We start from the raw sequence: 20,457 nt of genomic DNA on the forward strand, positions 1-20,457 counted from the left end.
AAACGTTTCAAACTGGAGAGGAGGTCGGCACAGCTTTCCTGAACGCTGGTATTTATTCTCTAAATATACAAACTTCTTATTCTAGTTAACACAGAAGAAATGTGCTCTTTGCTCACTCATCACTGTGGCTTAAGAAGCCACAGATAATACCGACGTAAGCATCAATAAGCACATTTTAAATGTGAAAACATTAAACTTGAACAGACACTAGTCACGTCATGGTTGTGGTTCCTCGGGTGTTGATGACTTATCCGACACATTCAGAACTAAAGAAGAACATCATGACTAAATCTGAGACACCAAACATACAATCACATTTCTGAAGTAAAAAAATCTCATGTTAGATTCCAGATGGAGCATTTTAGTATTTTTCTACAGACCCATGTGTATCTGTGTTACACACATAATTTATTAGTTTATTATTAATTATACAATTACATCACTCTCAACTAACAAACTTTTTTCTTCATTTTCAGTCCACTCCAGGATTCTGCCGTTAGATAAACGGATCTTCAGGCTTTTTGTTTGACACCATGTCAAAAGGAAATACTCATCTCTGATGTTATTAACTAAAACTCCCCTTTCCATTCCACTTCCTGATTCCTGCTTCAAGCCTGGCTCTATGTTTGCTCTTGCTGAGAAATGGATGGGCCTTTCCTGTTTCTGTGAACTTGTTGACAGCCCTCAACGGTTCAGCTACCATGCCTGGTAGCTACTGGACCTTGTAACCCCTCCTTTACCTACCTACCCTCCCAACCTCCCAACCTCCCCACTCTCCACTAACCGAAAGAGGAGCTCCAAAAAATGGAGGCCCGTGAATCAGCTGCCACGGGGCAGAGGTGTTCCAATAAGGAACTAGTGAAAGAAAAGACACCTTTGCAAAGAAAGTGGGCATCTGAACCTACTGCAAACACCAAACAAAGCACTTTTGCTGACCCAGATATTAAACTCCGTGAGAATTTGCCTTGTGGTGCTACTGGGGGATCAGCACTGCAACACAAGTTTACAATCACGGGGAATTCTGCAAAGCTGCTATCTGGACCCTCTGCAGTTGGTGCTATAGGAGGTCCACCATCCCAAGACCCCCAAGGGACCTTTGCACAGGCATATCCCAGAGGTTACTCCTTTCATTTGAGCCAGCCATACCCTCAACATCCCCATACTGAGCGCTTTGTCTCAGGAGCCAAACCACAGCCGGGCCTGGAGCCTCATGCCTGGCCGTTTGCTGGCCAACTGCCCTCAGATGACCTGTACCCTGTAGGGCACCCAGGCCACACCCATCCACATGGAGCAGGGGCAAGGAGGTTCCCCCGACAAAAGTCACCAAGCTTGCCAAGCTCGTTTGGACAGTATTCAGGTTCTGAACCTGGAGAGGAGGGCTATGGCAAAAAGGAGCAAAAGCCAAAAAAGCCTGGTAAATACATTTGTCCCTATTGTCATCGAGCATGTGCAAAGCCCAGTGTGTTGAAGAAGCACATCCGCTCACATACTGGAGAAAGGCCATATCCTTGTGTACCCTGTGGCTTTTCCTTCAAAACCAGGAGCAATCTCTACAAGCATCGCAAGTCTCATGCTCATGCCATTAAAGCTGGACTAGTACCATATTCATCAGAGCTACCTTTGACCCGTTGTGGTGATGTGGACCAGACATCCCCTGGGTGTGAGGCAGAGGTGCCCTCAGACGGAGAGCAAAGTACGGACACAGATGAGGAAGGAGTTGAGGCCTCCACCATGTTGATGGATAAGGACAGCCCCATCCCACAGATCTCCTTTGAAGCTGACAAGAATGCGGGTAATTTTCTTTAACAGTTTCAGAATTGTGCCATTGAGTCTTCCATGTTGTTAAACATTTTACCTTTTTGCTATTTAGGTGGTGCAGAACCAGCATATGCAGACTTAGCTGAAGAGCTCCCCATTGGATCTATGAAAGTGCCAATCCTTATTTTTCCGAAGACTGGGGCAATTCCTTCCACAGGGATGGAGTGTCCCCCATTTCATGACATAAAAGGGTCACATCACATGTTGGGATCAAAGGCAGGTGGAAGAGCACGCTCACTGGATGACTCCCCCACCATTAAACAACGTTTGGCTCTGAAACTAAATGATAAAAAAGGGCAGGACTCTGATCCCGGCATGTCCCAGTCCCTAAACCTCCTAAGTCCTCACAGCAAAGGCAGCACAGACTCTGGATACTTTTCCCCCTTCGACAGTGCCGAGCTGCAAATTGGCACTCCAAATACTAATGTCAAAACATATGAAGAGATAATGTTTGGTCGGACTTATTACAACCGGCAAAACTCCAGAAAACAGTCCATGACAGTGGGCCTGGTGGGAGTAGACCCTAATAGCCTAGCATGCCTGAAGCAGTCAGGGGCTATTCCAAACATAGGAAAGACAGCTGAGGATCATGTTTCTTTCAGAGGAAATCTAGCAATCTGTGGCGATGCCAAGCAGTATCCAACTGGACCCTGTCAAAGCAATACTGGACTTCTAGAGCCTCCATCAGATTCTGGGACACTTACCAGGAGTAACTCAATGCCAACTCCATCTCCTTCTAACCTCAACGCTCCTCAAGGGATTCGAGGAAGTGTGTCCTTTGATAACATGGCAGCACCAGATGATGTCTTTTACCCACCAGGTCATCCCAGACTCAAAAGACAAACTGCATTTGAGCAATCAGGTAATGATGCACACATAGGAGAGGCTGAGGGCTACATGCACATGACCGAACCCCTTGCCTTGCCTTTGGGTATGAAGGTCAGCGAGCAAAGCCCGGGAGTTCCAGAGCATGTTTCCTATAGTTCATATGGTCCTAAAGTCAGCATGTCAGAAATAGCCACAAGAAAAAGACGGAAAGAGACAAGTGTAGGGGATGATGAGGACAGTCCTGGACATTGCGACAGTAGCTGTAGTGGTTCCGTTGACCTGGTTGGGGACTATGAGTTGAAGCTAGGAAGTTTTGATGGGTCAAGGGGAACTCCCACAGGAAAGGGCTCACTTCATAGTGCTCACAGTCAGTCTGATAGCTTCGATACATGTGCCAGTATGTGTTCTGAGGACATTGCACTGTTTACTGATTCTGAGAGCAGGAAGGCAGCCAAGAATGCCATATCAGTTATCCAACACACCGACTCTCTCAGGCGTCCAAATTCCTTTGAGAAATCTGAATCCTTCGAGCAACCAGGATACCAGTTCTCAGATAAAGCTCCTACGAGTCAGTACTCTGAGCAGTCTGACAGTGATATCTTTGAAGATGCTCTGAGTCCTGAATCTGCACTTCTGAAGACTGAAAGCATGGAGCAGCAGTTACAAAGCGACAGTGATATTGCATCCCTGTCATCCTCTTCAGCTGCACCCTCACCTGGCCAACCATATCCCAACCCACACAGACTAGTCAGACAACGCAACATCCAAGTTCCTGAGATCAGGGTCACAGAGGAGCCTGACAAGCCAGAGAAAGACTCTGAAGCTCCAGCTACCAAAGAACCAGAGAGGCAGCAGCAGCATGCTGATGAATTCCAGTTTCCACAGAGGAGTGACACGCTCTCCCAGATGCCAACAGAAAAACTCCCACCTAAGAAAAAGAGGCTGCGTCTTGCAGATACGGAGCACTCATCTGGGGAATCGAGCTTCGAGTCAACCTGCACCAGCCTTTCTCGTAGTCCCAGTCAGGAAAGTAATCTGTCTCACTCGTCTTCACTTTCCATGTCCTTTGACAGAGATGAAGGCCCCAAGTCTGCCTCCCCAACTAAACAGGTACCAAGTTAAATGTCCAATGGATAACATCAATAAAACTGCCCTGTGGGGTCGGTGGGTTGCGAGACTATTTTAATGGGGTGTTCATATCAGAAAAGATTAGCAAGGCTTGCATTGCAACAAGGAAAACATTAATATCACCTTTTACTGGTTTTAGGACGATTCTTTGGCCACTGGTGGTGGAGCCAAACAATCAGAGTTCCTGACTGTTCCTGGCAGTGGCTATTCCAGCCACCACCAGCAGAGGGAGATGAGGAGGTCCTCATCAGAGCAGGCTCCTTGCACTCTGCCCACAGAATTGCCAGAAATGCGCAGCAAATCTTTTGACTATGGAAGCTTGCCGTCCTCTAGACAGGGTGAGCTCTACACCAGCGCATCGGCAATGAAGGAACGCCGGCGTGGATATCTAGTTCGACAGGTAAATAGCAACGCTCAACTACTTTCTTGGGAAAACTAATAATATAGTTATTAAGACATGTATTATATAGAAGATCTCAAATCCCTGCCTGTTTTAATTATGACCGTCTTTGGCTTTAACAGGCTTCTCTGAGTGTTTATCCAGAGACCGTCCTCCAGGAGCCAGGAGGAGTTGAAATGTCAATCAAACAGGAGAGTTTGGAACACGGGTGGCCCAGTCCAACAGGATCCCAACATAGCACCATCGATGTGGCCAGCAAAACCAAGAGAACTGGCAGTGGCACAGCGGGTACACCTCAAATTTTAGCCAACAACCTTGCCTTTATTGAACCCTACTTGTAAAATCTAGACACTTTCAAACAATTAACACTTGAAGAAAACTCAGCCTGATGCTAAAGTGGTTTAATAAGTGAAGATTTAAATGTATTTCTAATAACAACTAGTTCTTTGTTGAGGGTCATTACCATAGTGACCTCAGTGGAAAAGGTTTAAAGTCCCTTCGACCAAACATACACACAACAAACCACATTCTCCCAATTATTTGGGCCAAGACTAAAACTACAGCCCTTCTGAATCAGCCACTGTGGTTGAAATAACCCAACAACAGCATGAACACAAGTGCATGCATGCCAGCAATGCCACAATGGCTTTGCAAAGGCCAAACCTAGGGTGAATCTTTAATACTCGTTCATCAATCATCGTGTGATGACACATTTATGGGCCTTCATCTGCAGACCAAACTAGGCAGGGTTTGTGAACAATGAGGTAGACAAGACCGGTTTTAAAATACATTCATTTGTTGGACGCACAGGCGTTGGATCTCACCAGCAGTACCAGCAGCATAGCCTGCAGCAGAGTATCAGTGAGGACAGCCTGCAAGATGAACCTCTCTTTGGAAGGTAAGATAATCCAGCAGTTCCCAGGGAAAGTAGAAAAAACTGCTTGATTTTATTTGCCAAAGCTTAATATTGTTTTACTTTTATGAACGTAGGTCCCAGCAGCACCGCCTCCAGGCCCAGAGCTCCTCATCTGAGGGAGAACATCCCAGTCATGAGGTCATGAACAAGGATCTGATCCAGCAGTACCAGAGTGGAGCCTCCTTTATTATGTCACAGACGGGTCTGTTCTGGAGTAAGGACTCTGAACAGGCCATCAGACAGCAGCAGACACTTCAGGCTCAACAACAGTTCCTCAAACTTCACATCCGATCACAAAGCAGTCTGCACAAACAGTCGATCCACGACCCACAGATGTGCGATGGAAAATCGGAAAGCTCTCAGATGTATCCCCCTTTCTCATCTCGCTCATCGCCTTTGTTGCAACATCAGCAGAACCTGGGCTCCCTCTCTTCTAAGCTCCCCCCACCCAGTTCTACAGCCTCCTCCTTGATACAACAGATCCAGCCTGTGTTTGCCACCCAGAATTTGGGATCCCAGGCTTCCCTGCCTTCCTTGTTGGTTCCAGTAAGGATCCAAACCAATGTTCCATCCTTTGGTAGTGCAATGTACACGAGCGTGAGCCAGCTGATAGCTTCCTATGGTGCTGGAGTACAAGGGTTTAGTTTGGACGGTGCTGGAACCAACATGTCTCCTCCACCTGGTGCTGTTAAAATTGGGAAGCCACCTGGAGGTGTTGGAGGAGGAATAAATGGAGCAGGATTCAACCTGTCCCTCCTCCTTGGACAGGTTGATGGTGTGTCACTGGGCTACCCACATGCACAGCAGCTGAACACAGGTATCCCACTGTCACTAACATCAGGTACCATTTCCACCACAGACGCCTCAGTGTCTGTAGCCAGCAAGCGGATGCTCTCTCCCACCAGTTCACTGGAGCGCTTCAGCGAGACCAAGCAGCAAAAACGGGTGAAGGAAGAACGGATGTACGGGCAGATCGTCAGGGAGATGAGAGCTGTGGAGCTGAGTGGGGCTGAACATAGAGCTGAACCCGAGGATCAGCGGGGTAGAGGTCTGAGTATGAAAAGTGAAGACTCAATCGATGACTCTGAAAGGATGGCCTCCTCACCTCCTCTAGATGACTTCCCAGTTGCCGCAAAAATTGCCATTCCGGTGCGTTCCCCCGCCCCCCATCTTTCCGATGTCCCTCGGGCTGAAAGCTTCACCCCACCTCTCCAGATCGTGACGGATCGCTTGCTGGTTTCTGGTGGCAGAGACTCTCCTGAAGAGCTGGACGTGGATGAAGCTCCCCACGAATCCAACTCCAGCCCGGAGCCCATGCTGTCCTCCAACGATGCTGAAGACACGGACAAGCGGTCCTCACCAGATAAGCTTGCTGCTAATCAAAATGCGGGAAAAGCAGGACCTCAGAGTCTCTCAAACATGGCTGACATCCAGCAGTTTTTCCAGTTCCCAAGCCTGCGCACCATGAGTCGGGTCAGCTGGTGTTTCCGAAGCTACACCAAACCCAACAGCACCGCCGCTACAACACGCAGCTCCGTATACAGTTCATGGTGCATCAGCTCGTACAACCCCAACCCTCTGAACCTCACTACAAAGGCTGCGTTGGCTTTGCTCAGGTCCAAACAGAAGAGGAACACCGATCAGATCTTCACGCTTGCAGCCATTTCTCCACCCAGCTCCGGAAAACTGGTCTCATCTGTGGCCTGGAAGCTGAGGTTCGATCAGGTATGTCCTCAAGTTCTTTGTCATTGTCACCTAAAGGCGCGTCTTTACATCCAAATCACTTTTCATGCTGCTCTTCTTCTTCTGAAGCTGAAGCCTGAGCTGATGCCAGTGGATGCTAGTCATTTTGGGAGGAAGATGAAGGGAGTGGCTTTGTGGGAACGCTCCAAGGAAGAGCAGGTGGAGAAGGAGGTGTCGGCCAAACAGCCCGCCAACGAGCCGACCCGTATCAAGATCTTTGAGGGCGGGTGAGTCCGGCGAACAGGAACTACGTCAAAACCGTAGAAAGATTCTGCTTCAACATCAGTTTTATACAAATGTTCAAAAAGCTTTAGACTCTCAAACCATGAAAATGTCGGTTTAGTCCAAACATTTTTAGTTTTCATTAGAAACAAACACCAGTAGCCTTCATAGGAACTACGAGGACCTTCACTTCTACATAAAACCCTCCGTAGGTGAAAAAAGGATGACTTTTCCTTTCACGTCCCTTTCTGGGAGTTTTATTTGTGGCTGTGAGATTCAGGCCAACAGCCGTAGCGTGGTAAGCTCGTCACAGACTAACGACAGGAGCTGCGTGGTAGTAATTGGCCGTCGGGTGTTTGTCGGCCAGGTTTGGTGGATTTTATTTGAAAACTCTCTCTCTGCTAAAGATTTCTTTACTTTTGGTCTTTTTAGTTTTTTCTTGCATTCTTTTGGTTTTTCAGCATCTTCCTGCTAAAATGACATTTTTATTAGTGTCATCCAAAGATTATGAAGTTTTTCTGGAGAAAAAGATTACTAATTTATAGTTCAACCCTTAAATCTGATTGGTTGCCATTAAAACAAACTCTTCTTTTTATTCATTAGAAGTTTTTATCTGATTACTACGTATAGGTTTTTTTAAATCTTTTTTGTAGTTTATTTTAATGCAAACTTAAAAAAACAAGTCTGTACAAGAACTCTTCATCTGTTAAAGCTTTGAATTCTCGTGTTTTGGGAACCTGAGCCTGGACGAAAAGAAGAACCCTCAGCTTTTCTCTTCAAAAATCTTTGGGTAAAACACAAAAACATTTTGTTCAGAACATGTCTGATCATTTAGACAAATGATATTCAGTTATTTATTATCCTGCATAACTTTTAGTTCGGGGATTGGACAACGAAAAAAGAAACCCAAATCCCCCCCCCCCCCCCCCCCCGAATTTTATGGAGTTGCTGCTTCGTGTTTGCCTTTGAACTTTTACAGGCTGCAAAATGTGTTCATCCGGTCAGAATGGGTTAAATTTGAAATTCTTAATAAAAATATGTGGTTGATTAGTGTGTGTGTGTGTGTGTGTGTGTGTGTGTGTGTGTGTGTGTGTGTGTGTGTGTGTGTGTGTGTGTGTGTGTGTGTGTGTGTGTGTGTGTGTACTTAAGCGTATGCGTCATGCATCTGGATCTCAGGGTGTGGTGAGAAAACTGCAGCCAAATCTGTTCTTTTAAAGCCAATTTTTGGACAGAAGATCCTGCAGGAGGTCCTTATATGATAGATAATGGTTTCATGTGACTGGAATGGAGCCAAAATACATTTTTGATGTCAGATTTCTGCAGAAAGGTCAGAAGGATTGACTTTTACTGGATAAGAAGACTTTATGAGGATGTTTAAGGTAGAAATCCCACAGTGCGAGACATTCCTGTAGCATCATAACGTTTTATCATCTACAGTAAAGTCTGTGAGGATGCATACATGGTGCACTTAAAGGTAGCCCACACTCGGTTACTAAATGCAAAACATTATTGTCTTTGTCCCAAGAGAACCATAAAGATGCACAAAAGAAGCTAAGGAAATCCCTCCACACTAAACTTTAGTAAACCTAAACAGCTGAAATCATTTAGAGTAAAAGTCACCAGAAGCAGAAGAGCTGAAAGTGGATCTGCGTCTCGCTCTTCCAGGTTGAATAAAACAGAATAAAATAATCATCATAATTCATTTCCAAAACTGGCTGCAGCTGTGTAAACGTCTCGACTCAAGACGAGCGTTCTGAGGTATTTCCCTGCTCACGACGCAGTTGAAAGACAAATTTCCCCTCGCCCGCACGGGTGGCTCTTTTGATGTGCCTGATATTCGACCGCCTTAAAGCACACAAGGTCCTGAATGGACCGTTACCTCCAGCTGCTGCAGACGCGACAGGAAATGACACAACACAACTTTGACTCAGGAATTAAGTTAAACCTGTGGCTCCTGCAGCAGAGCCGAGAGAATGAAACCCATCAGGGTCAGTCTGGAAGGTGGTGATTTAACCCCATCCTGCAGCCGCTTGGCTCCAAACGTCAGAGGAGAAAACTGAAAAATACATTCTCTGAGGCTCGTTTAGTCATAACGCCTATCTAATTCTGCTATAATGAACAGATTCTGTCTAAACTTAAAGGTGGAGCATGGAACACGAACACCAAAGCGACATCTAGTGTGTGGAGGTTGTAGCTGCAACAGTAGAACGTGTTTTCCAGCCGTCAGAATACCAGGGTCGCTGCCTCTGTCGTAGGCTTCACCTAGACTCACTCTGGTTTTAGATCTTTTATGGTCGCTCCTCTTCTGACCAGGATAACCACATCTTCTGGCTCAGAAGCAGCTGCTTGACTTGTCGAGTCTGCCCTTTTCCACAGAGCCAGCCTCGCTGTGCCGAGCGGACTGTCAGTTTTCTCTAGTGGCTGGTAGATGTAAACATAAACCTGTCAAAACAGATATTTGATTATCTTTATATTTAAATATACCTTTTAAAGGAAATACTGTACCTTCATTCTACACACCTCTAAGTGCCCCATGGATACATATATATATATATATATATATATATATATATATATATATATATATATATATATATGTGTATATATACATATATATGCATAATTATATATATGCACATATACATATGTATATATATATATATATATATATATATATATATATATATATATATATATACATACATACATACACATATACATATGTATATATACATATATATGCATAATTATATATATATATATATATATATATATATATATATATGCATATATACACATATACATATATAAATACAATATACAAATATAATCTAATGGCGACTTCTCAAGCAAAATTTATGAAATTATATTCACCTTTCACAATAAGAGCCCCATCTGTCGTACTTTGAACCTTAAAGTAGGAATATATAAGAATTCTACAGGAAATAATCACAAAACAGTCTATTGTCTCAGTCATGCTGGAAGGAAGGTTTCCCTGAAACAGATTTCATTGTCAGATGACTGATTGGTCAGTTTTCCTCCTTCCAAATAATTGAAAGGACCGTAGTTACGGTTTACTCTCTGTGAGTTTGTGAGGTTGCTGCGTCTCCTGTGAGCTAACGCTGCAGCAATGGCATTAGTCATTTGACACCAGCCGGGGGGGGGGGGGGGGGGGGGGGTAGAATTGCTTAAAGAACCAAAGCCAGTAAACAGGAGCGACCCAGAAGTTATTTCTTGTACCCCTAAGAAGTCACGGCATCTTTTTGTTATCTTCTAGTATCGGGTGAAGCAGGAGCTAACACTGAGAAAACAATGCTAACGGTGAATTAGAAGCAAATAGTCAGCTCTAAAAATATATCATGCTACTTTTTCCAACAACTCAATATTACAGTTAAATGTGTGTGTGGAGTGAATAATGAGTCGTTCACAGAACTATAACAGCAAGCTAACAGCAAGATGGCAAAAACACTTCCTCTAATGCCAGAGGCATGCTACCTTATTAAATGTAGTAAGTGCTCCCTACCGTAAAACACCCAAGAGTGCTAACAACAGATGACAGTTTTTTTATCTACTTATCAACTTGATGTGTGTGACTCGTCTTTGCTTGCCATCTAGTCTTCTGCCACTAATGCAACAGCCATGAAACTCACAGAAGGGCAGTGAGAAGGTGACTGCAGTAAATAAGTTGACCACAAGATGTCGTTCTTACTTAATTCTTTCATATTGCACCTTTAAAGTAGTGGCTAAAATGGAAAACTGACCCAAAACTCTTCTAAGATCACCACAACAAGAAAACAAAAGTCAGTTGTTGTGATTGTTGTCCGTGCAGGTATAAATCTAATGAGGACTACGTGTATGTTCGTGGTCGAGGCAGAGGAAAGTACATCTGCGAGGAATGTGGCATCCGCTGCAAGAAGCCCAGCATGCTGAAGAAACACATCCGCACACACACCGACGTCCGGCCGTACGTCTGCAAGTTCTGCAACTTTGCTTTTAAGACCAAAGGTACAAGCTTCTACAATAATTCATGTTTTCATGTCTGTAACTGGGCCTCGTCGCTCAAAACAGGCAGGTTTCACCCATTCATCTCTGAAACGTTCTCCCACGACCACCTAGAGGGAATCAAGTCAGCACATTTCTGGTTTTACAACATTTCAGTGTATTTCGTTTTTCGTTTTGTGAAATTTAATAATTTGGGAGCAGAATGAATAAAATAGGCCGAGAGACGGCGGCCAGGCAGGAAACCGTCATTGTGTCAGACGCTAAAGAATATCTGGAATCTGATCTACAGAGATCTGGTCGATGGATTTAAAGGGAGCTCAGACGTGTGTGTGTGTGTGTGTGTGTGTGTGTGTGTGTGTGTGTGTGTGTGTGTGTGTGTGTGTGTGTGTGTGTGTGTGCGTGTGTGTGTGTGTGTGTCCTGACCAGCAGAGTTATTTTCTTATTAAGTTACTTTGTGTGTAGTTTGTAAATTATAATTATGGTCCGACTGTTTTTCCACCACTTCTATTTCCATCTCCGCATCCTTCCCTCTGTTCCCGAACGACCTCGGGGTTCCAGGCTTCATCCTTGCGTTTGTCTGCATTTTTGCAGGAAACCTGACAAAGCACATGAAGTCCAAGGCTCACATGAAGAAATGTCTGGAGTTGGGGGTCTCCATGTCCTCGGTGGAGGATGCAGAAGCCGACGATGGAGGTAGGAAAACCACACCGGGAGCGAAAACCGCCAAACATCAGCAAGATCCATCCAGACGTTTCTCCTCTCAGCCCAGAAGGAATAAGAGTTGTTCACTGAGGAAGAAAATTATTCCCTGTAAAATATTAACTAATCATACATTTTCATCAGCTGTCTCCTGGCGGCGTCGGTTTCAGAACAGATGAGCGGATCGGGGGATGGGGGTGATCAGCATCCCGTTAATCTTCAGATGACTTAACGAAGCTGGAAATTAGCAGGATTATTTTTATACCCCGTGTAGTTTCCTCTCGCTGTCCCGGGTTCTTACAGGCGCGTGAAACAACTGACAATATTTTAATTGTAACACTTTTTGAAATTATTAACGAACAAAAGATGGACCACAAAAGTCTGCTGGTGATGAGAATCTGCCAATATTCAACAAATAAGTGATTTTACATCACCGCTACCTGAGTGTGTGTGTGTGTGTGTGTGTGTGTGTGTGTGTGTGTGTGTGTGTGTGTGTGTGTGTGTCCTGACCAGCAGAGGGCTGGACCTTAACGGTCGTGTTTAGCGGCGGTAGATCGTAGTAATTTCCCACCATGCAGACCACCAAATGAAGTTTTATTTGATCAGACCCCCGCTGTGTGTTTTGGCTTGGTAGGATCCCACACACACACACACACACACACACACACACACACACACACACACACACATGCACGCTCCAGGTTGGTGAGTCAGAGAGACATAAACATTTATTTAAGAGACTAACGGGAAAAATAATCCAGAAACTCCAACGTTCCTCAGCTCAACATCTGGAGAACCAGATGAGTTCTACAGGGGAACATGTCTGACACATTCAAGTCAAATTCCCTCATCAGGGTAGAAAACAGGAGAGTTTTGCGTTTATTGGTGGGAAAACAGTTTCAGTCGGATTATTAAAACGTTTTTGTTGTTTGACTTCGGTCTTTTATTCTCTTCTTTGCCATTTTTCCATCTTTTCCCAACATTTTTCCCTGATTTGTGACTTCTTTTCTCTGATCCTGAAGATGTTGCAGATGAAGGCCACAGATTGGAGAAGATGTCCCGAGTCCCGTCGGCCGAACACCAGTTCTCAGACGCTGACGAGTCCGACGGCGGCGAGGAGGACGATAACGAGGTTGATGATGAAGATGATGATGAGGACGACTACGACGGCGACTCCACCCCTAAGACTCGCTCCCGCTCCACCAGCCCGCAGCCATATGGCATGCCCTCCCTGGCCATCACAGCTGTGGCCGCCTCCCACTCCGCTCCTCACCTGTCTCACCAGGTGGCGTCCACCTTCCTGGGACAGTCCCACAAGCCGCCGCTGTTTGGTTACTTCACTACTGTGCCGAGCATCCAGATCACGCCTCAGGCTCCGCCTACCGACCCCATCAGGAGGGAGCGGGGGGTGGTGGAGTATCAGCGAGGTCAGGAGAGGAGCAGGTTACAGGTTCCTCCTTCCTCCTCCATGGATGAGGACCTCCCCATCCTCTCCCCAGATCTCTCCTCTCGCCTCTCCTCCCCCGGGTTGGACCACTCCAGATGCCCGTCCCCCATCTCCCTATCTTCCTCCCCCTCTACCCACCGTTACCTTTCACCTCATCATGACCTTTCATGCCAGAGGGACATCCCTCCTCTGCGTCACATCTCCCCTAAGAGAGACCTGGGTGTGTCGGGGGGGTACCGGAGAGACCTCTCCCCAAGGAGGGGACACCTTTCTGTCCTCTCCCCACTTTCTCGACCCACATCTCCAGGAAGGAGAGACTACAAGCGTGACCTTTCACCCAGAGGACGCCCCAGAGGGATGATCCGCCCGCTGTCTCCTCGCCGAGGCCTCCAACAGCCCACCCCCCACCACAGGTGAGCTCCAGACCAGCAGAACTGCCCGAGCTCATCTCACGTCACCTTTTATGAAATCTGGTGACGAGAATATTTTCTTGTTTTCGTATTTTCAGCTCGCAGGGCGGTCCTCGAGGTGCGAGGACAAGTCAGACGTTGGCCGACTTCTCTTTGGGGCGACGCGGCGCAGAAATGGAACTGGTAAAATCCTGATTGGTTCAATATGCCAGATTTTCCTCCTGATGTTCCCACAATTAGTTTCATGAACTTTTATCCGTGAAATTTCATCCGATCAGTTAATTCAGTCAAGGCTCAGACTTCCTGTGTCATTATTGTAGTTTAAAGGCTGCGTTCCATTTAGACGTTTTGCAGAAGAGCTGCAGGAGTAGCATGCAGCCCTCATTTACATCAACCACAACCTGGTGAGGGAGTTCTAATCCCACCTCTGCCACCCTCTGGTGAAAGACGACACAAAATGACCTGGCTGGACACTAAATCTTGGGTCGGGTATCCGACAAAACAAAAACATTTTCCATGGTTTGGCCCGTCATCCACACCAAAATTGAGATAAACACCACCAAAACGCTCCTACCAAGGTGGAGGTTTGTGAATCATTCGTAGAAACTACGTAAAACACCACCAGAAATGTTTTTGGGCAAATCCACAGATTATTTGGGGAACTCCTGCCACCTACAGGCTTGGCATGCCTATGAATGAGCTTCATCATGCGCTGAAAACGAGGGCGTGGACCCAGATGTCGTCCTAAACGGGCGGGGAGGATAATTGGTTTGACAGAAACTTGGCAGTGGCGTGTCCAGATCTTTTAAAATGGGGTGGCCCAGGTGAGGTCCAACTTTGTGCATGGGTGGCACCAATGGTTAGGCTTTCTTGTTTTACCCCTAAGCCTTTTGTGGACAATGAAAAGCCTATTTAAAGATAAATTAGTGTGGTCGCACCTGGGGTGGCCAATCAGATTCCAAGGGTGGCATGTGCTACCCCAGGACACTCCCTGGACACGCCCCTGAAACTCGGCTAAATATGTTGCCTTGTTTTTGTCTCTAATATGCAACAAAAGTCAATTACAACAACTCACAGGGGGAAAAAAACTGATTCTGGTAATAAATCAGTTTTGAAGGCTTTACGGTTTTCCTCCAGAAATCTGAGTTTTCCTTAAACTTTTAAATTCCCAGTTTTACCATTGTTTATTATCTTTTTACGCGGTTTTGTTGTTTTATCTTCGGAAACAGGTCAGAAGCGAAACAATCCAATACCAATTTAAAGTAGAGATAAAAGTTTTTACCCTAATTTTGTCCATTTATCAGGTCTAACGCTCCTGTAACCATCTGCAGGAGGCCACGCTCTTTCATCTCCTACATCAACGTTTTGGCTCCTGACAGATTTTCTGGGGTTCTGTTTGGTTCTGGAGTTTAAATGTGGAGACGAGAGAAAGAGTGAAGCAGATAAAAACCTTCTGGCAGACGGAGCTCCAGAGGTTCGGAGGACTGGAGGCCAGCTCCGATGATTGAAGAGCGGTCTGTTGGTTCTGGGTGGTAATGGGATCCTGGCTGGCGGTGATGCGGTTAATACCTCAGCTGTTTTTCTTCTTAAGAGCTCCGCTTCAAACCCGGCTGCTGCTGCCGGTTCCACTTAAACAGAACGTGAAGCAGAGAGCGAGCCGACCCAACGCTGCTCCTCACTCCTCCTCCTGCTTACGCGTTTAGATTTGGGTTTATAGAGCTTAACGCCAGCCTGAGCGGTGGGGTCACGTCGGGTCAGAAGTTCAGTACTTGGGTGAACCATCATGTTCTGATGGATTCATAAGGATAAAAACCCAGTTTTAACCCTCATTTCCTGGTTTTGTTGCAGGAACATCACCCTGGTTCTCCAGGAGAACGGGATCCGGGGTCTGGTCGGGAAAACCGGTCTGGCGCCCCCCACCAGGTCCTGTTCAGTCACCTCCCCCTCCACTCTCAACTCCAGGTAGGTTTGATTAGATTTTCATTCATACATTTTATGATTTTATTATTTCAATTAATTGTTCCAATATTTCTTTGTAGATTTCTTACATTTGATACAATTTAGAAAAAATTATTGATCATTAAAATCATTGTATTATTTTTTCTATAATGTAGTAAATTTATTGTGTATTATGTTTTATATTTCATTATTAGTGGTCTATAAATAAACATTTATTATTTTTTTACCCCTTGATTTGTTTTTGTGAACAGATTTCTTGTTCTGACGGTTTCACTTTAGATTTTCTATTATTTGATTTGATTTTATTTTGTCTTAATTTTAGGTTTAAACCTTCGTGAAACTACTTTTTTAGGCGGACTGAAACTTTAGATGTTATATTTGGATCAGATTCATTTTTACTGAGTTAACGTCAGAGTCTGTGTATTCCTTTAACTCAGGGATTTCCAAAGTGTGGTGCGCGCACCCCTGGGGGTGCACGAGCTGCCGCTAGGGGGTGCGCGAGGTGAAAAGTGTAATGGCTGCGGAGCTCAGAGAAGTCTGTCATATGTCACCATTAGCGTAGAAACTCATTTGTGGGTGGGCCAAAGAAAAAGTAAGTGGGCACAATAAATGTAATTGAAAACAAGTATATTTTTGCACGCGCGTGTGTGTCCTCCACATGTGCCCTAGCTTCATAATAACAATGCGCCGAGCTTCAGCACTCTGGCCTGCGCACGCCGATATGTTCCGTATTTGATCATTTTTATCGGTGTTGGAGGAATCTGAAGGTGGCGAGTCATTCTGGCAGATTGTAATTAACACCCTGTCTCATGCAGGTCTTCTGACATTGTAAACCTCACACACAGAACATTGTGGATGTAACAAAATAACAAGAAATGATTCCCATTCAGGCTATTAACAGCGCGCTGAAGATCTGAAGTTCAGAGTGCGTCTGTCAGAGGTCAGACGCGTTCCGGCTGAACCACGGCTCACGGGTGCACAAGTGAGCACATCTGGGCTGGGCAGAAGTTATTTTACAACATTGGTTTAAATAGCGCGAGACGCGGTGACTTGAGCGGCTGTGCCGCGCGCGCGCACACACACACACACACGCACACAGATTCAATAAGCGCACACGCTGCTTTAACTCCGGCGCCGTCAGACTGAAGGCAGAAATGAACGCTGCCTCCACCGTGATAAAAACTTTTAAGAGGTTATTTTTCATTCAAGGTCAAATTAAGATATTAGCTTCTGGGATGAGTCGGGTCCGCTCCAGCCAGTGACTCCTCATGAACCTGACCACAAGTCCTGTTACTGCAGCATTTGTTATCCCAGTCAGCGTGGCAGCGGATCGCAGATTCAGCCACACCATAAAACAGCAATAAGTCGGTCTGAGGTAAAAGTGAACCTCATGGCTATATCTTGTCTCCTATTGACATTTGATTACGCACAAGTAGGTGATCAGCTCAGGTTTACGCAGAGCAGAAGGAAGGAGAGCGCTCTCGCCACAGGTTAAACGTTCCTACTTTAAGAAAACCGTTAAATTGCATTGTTTATGTGCTACCTGGGCACTCTAAATATTTATTTAAAATGAAATCAAAGGAAATTGTAATGGTATCGAATGTTTATTAATTACTATTTAAAAAATGAAAGTGATGGGGAATTTTTTTAACCCTGTCTGTGTAGCTTGACATCTGATATATATATATATAGAGAGAGAGAGAGAGAGAGAGAGAGAGAGAGAGAGAGAGAGAGAGAGAGAGAGAGAGAGAGAGAGAGAGAGAGAGAGAGAGAGAGAGAGAGAGCCATGCCCCGATGTGGGGGCTGGGGGGTGCGTCGACATGGTCGGGACATAGAAGGGGGTGCGCGGCTAAATAAGTTTGGGAACCACTGCTTTAACTGAACCGCTTTTATCCCCGCCAGGTGCGTTCTCCGTTCCCGATGATTCCCATCGGAGGGATCCAGATGGTGCACTCCGTCCCCACCGCCGTCACCTCCCCGCTAGCCCAGCAGGGGGCACAGCCAGACGCCTCCTGCCTGTTCGCGCAGAAGAGCACGTCAGAGGAATCCAACAGCGAGAACACCTCCCCACATTTCACCTCCTTTAATGAGAGTGGGGGACGAGTAGTGGGAGAGAGTGAGTCCACATCTCCTCAGCCGTCCCCACGGGAGCGGGAGGGAAGCGGAGGCAGACCGGAGCAGGAGGAGAGCATCCGTACCTGCACCAAGGCCATCGCCTCCCTCTGCATCGACTCAGGGGAAGCTCTTGAGAGAAGAGGGAGGAGCCATGAGGGGAAGGACAAAGAAAGAGCTCCTCCTCCCTCACCCTTAGCCTTGTCCCCCGACTCCCATCAACTGTCAACACCATCAGCTCCTCATCCCTCCCCGTCTCCTCCTCAACCTTCTGGGACTCAGCACTTTAGTGGCCTGGAGCTCGGGCCTCCCCTCCTAACTCCTCACTCCTCTTCCTCCACCTCCCCTTCCTCCTGTCCTCAGCCCCCTAGCCCAGGATCCGACTCCTTACAGCCTCCAGCAGCACCCAAACTGGAGAACCTGGAGAAGGACTGGAAGGCAGAAAGCACAAAGAGGAACCCGGCCGCGACATAGAACCGGACCTGGACTTGTTTTGGGGTTCGGAGACCAGGAAGGGACGACGTGCAACGCGGACACAAACTCTTGCATGTTTAAATTCAGCTGAAACTTTTCCTGCAGGGCACAACGGCTGGAGGAGGGAATGTGCAGAGCTCACCTGTTTCACCTGCAGAACACATGTAAACCGACCAAAACCTGCTCAGAAGGATCAGACGGTACAACCCAGTAAAACTCCTACATGTGTGCCTTTTCTTTCACTCTTCTGCTTTTGGGCTTTTAAATGTAAATATGGTCAGCCTGGTGATGAGTGCACACACACACACACACACACACACACACACCTTTGACACCTTATACGTTGATGTGAAGTTATGGATACCATTACTGACGTACGGTTGCACTAAAACATATTTTTATATGTGTGAAATGGAAAACAGGCTTTTTGTGTACAGCTGCGTTTCTGTAAAACTATTTATTGTTTCCATGTTTGATAAATTGTACATTTTTCCTGAAATGTGGCGGATGCCTTTTCTATGTGAAGCATGGGTCTGGCTGCAGCTCGGCTTTTATGTTAGAGGCTGATGCATCTACGAGCTTTGGTCCAATATTTACCTGCATCTACAGCATAAGGGGCGCACCTGTTTGCACCTATAGCTGCACTTAACCGCTAGTCTCCTCCACACGATGCTCGTTGTCCTAGGCTTGTACATTCTGCTGCTTTTTGCCTGGGATTTGTACTCTTCACATGCGTTTATTTCAGATTTGTGACTTCTCTGCAGCATTAACTGAATGACGTCTTGCATCGTGGCTTGAACCTTTTCTCGTGCACGCCTCCTCCTCAGACGATCGCACCCAAGGATTTTGGTTTCTAAATGAGGAAACGGGAAATCGAAACATTCCAGCTCCGGTTTTCAGACCTCTGCAGCATCCGTGCTTATCCTGTCACTGAAACTCTTTCTGCACCTTATGTTTGTTCTGCTGACATCGCAGCAGCCGCATCAGAACTGAACCCTAAAACTCATTTAAATGATAATTAGCATACTTTTGTGGCTCTCTGCACTGCTTCACTGGCCCCTCCTCCTCCATTTTTTGTAGCTAAGCAATATTTAGCCAAACTCTGCCCACCAGCAGGGATCGTATCTGTTGCAAGGCAACAATAGTGTCCTTAAAGCGAATCCTAAAACCAGGAGAAGAAGGGAGCCGTCGCGGTGGTTTCTGTTGTGAACAGGTCCGGGCCGAGTCGGGCAGGCTGCAATGTGAGTGTGTGTTTTTGGTATCGGTGTGTATTCCACCACTGTATCCTCTTCTTACGACTTTTCTATCCTGTTCTGTTCACTTATCATGACGACGATGTCTTTAAATAACTTCTCTTATCAAAGCACAAGTCATTATATAAAGATGACGATACAGACGATGATAAAAAGGTAAATGTTCATATAAAAGGGTAACTTGTGACGGTGTTCTGTGGATTTTAATACGATTTCATGTATGACCCGAGTTGCAACGAGGAGTCGCAGTAGAAGAAATGGATTGTTGTTTCCAAATAAATATAAGCAGAAATGATTTCTTTGGTCTTGGTGGGTTTTTTTCAGATGGAAAAGATGTTTCAGCTCAATCTGGGTGTTTTTAAATCCTGAGACACAAATCCCTAACAAACTATGAAGATCCAACGCTCGGAGAGAAGCGCATTAAAAACGTACCCTAACCCCACAAACAGAATCAGGACTCAAACCAGTTTCATCTCCAACCAACATTTCCCTAAATCATTCCATGCATGTCCAACCTTCTGACTCATGGAGGAAAACAAGTTTCCTCTAAAATGATTCAGTTTTCCACACGACAAGTCTGCAGCAGCTCAACCATCGACATCCCAGTTAAGCTGGAATGTTTTCAGCCAGGTGGGATGAGCGGATCATCTGTGACAGCATTCGGGCGTTCAGGTGTCTCCTCTGGAGCATACAGGCGTGTGTTAACCATGTTTACACCAGAAGGACCACTGTTGCCTCTCATCAATCTGAAAAGGGTTAAAGATCATTCACAGACTATTTGGAGTCAACCACTTTCCAGAGGGAAAGTTTTTTAATGATTGGAAAACATTTTAAGTTCTTTTCCCATCTTCTCAGGAGTGGACGTCCCAGCAGGTTCACCTTGGCATGTTTGGCCAGGGGTTAAGGGTCAAACCCACATGACCGTACAACTAGAATAGAAGCAAGTTTCTTCTAAAGGGCCTGTGTTTGTATAGCGCCATCTTAGGGTTCTACAGCCCATCCCCCCCCCCCCCCCCCCCCCAATGCGCTTCACAACACAATCAGTC

The 20,457-nt window shown here is 45.9% G+C and overlaps 1 protein-coding gene across 1 annotated transcript; it reads left to right on the forward strand.

Moving 5' to 3' along the window:
* The first annotated feature begins 586 nt into the window (after window positions 1-586).
* On the forward strand, window positions 587-18,441 carry hivep2a (HIVEP zinc finger 2a). Its single transcript, XM_070544464.1, has 13 exons — window positions 587-1,792; window positions 1,871-3,756; window positions 3,914-4,174; window positions 4,297-4,462; window positions 4,985-5,072; window positions 5,165-6,815; window positions 6,903-7,060; window positions 10,885-11,060; window positions 11,649-11,750; window positions 12,779-13,616; window positions 13,712-13,796; window positions 15,462-15,575; window positions 17,475-18,441. The coding sequence occupies exons 1-13, from the start codon at window positions 805-807 to the stop codon at window positions 18,156-18,158; spliced, it is 7,197 nt and encodes a 2,398-aa protein (XP_070400565.1). The 5' UTR covers window positions 587-804; the 3' UTR covers window positions 18,159-18,441.
* The last annotated feature ends 2,016 nt before the right edge of the window (window positions 18,442-20,457 follow it).

This window comes from Nothobranchius furzeri, chromosome 2 (genome assembly GCF_043380555.1).
Source record: "Nothobranchius furzeri strain GRZ-AD chromosome 2, NfurGRZ-RIMD1, whole genome shotgun sequence".
NCBI classification, from domain to species: Eukaryota; Metazoa; Chordata; class Actinopteri; order Cyprinodontiformes; family Nothobranchiidae; genus Nothobranchius; species Nothobranchius furzeri.

Coding starts and splice junctions, on each gene's coding strand:
- hivep2a (XM_070544464.1), top strand. CDS start 805: ATGGAGGCCCGTGAATCAGCTGCCACGGGGCAGAGGTGTTCCAATAAG. Junction 4,463..4,984: donor AACTGGCAGTGGCACAGCGG/GTACACCTCAAA, acceptor TTGGACGCACAG/GCGTTGGATCTCACCAGCAG. Junction 13,617..13,711: donor CAGCCCACCCCCCACCACAG/GTGAGCTCCAGA, acceptor TCGTATTTTCAG/CTCGCAGGGCGGTCCTCGAG.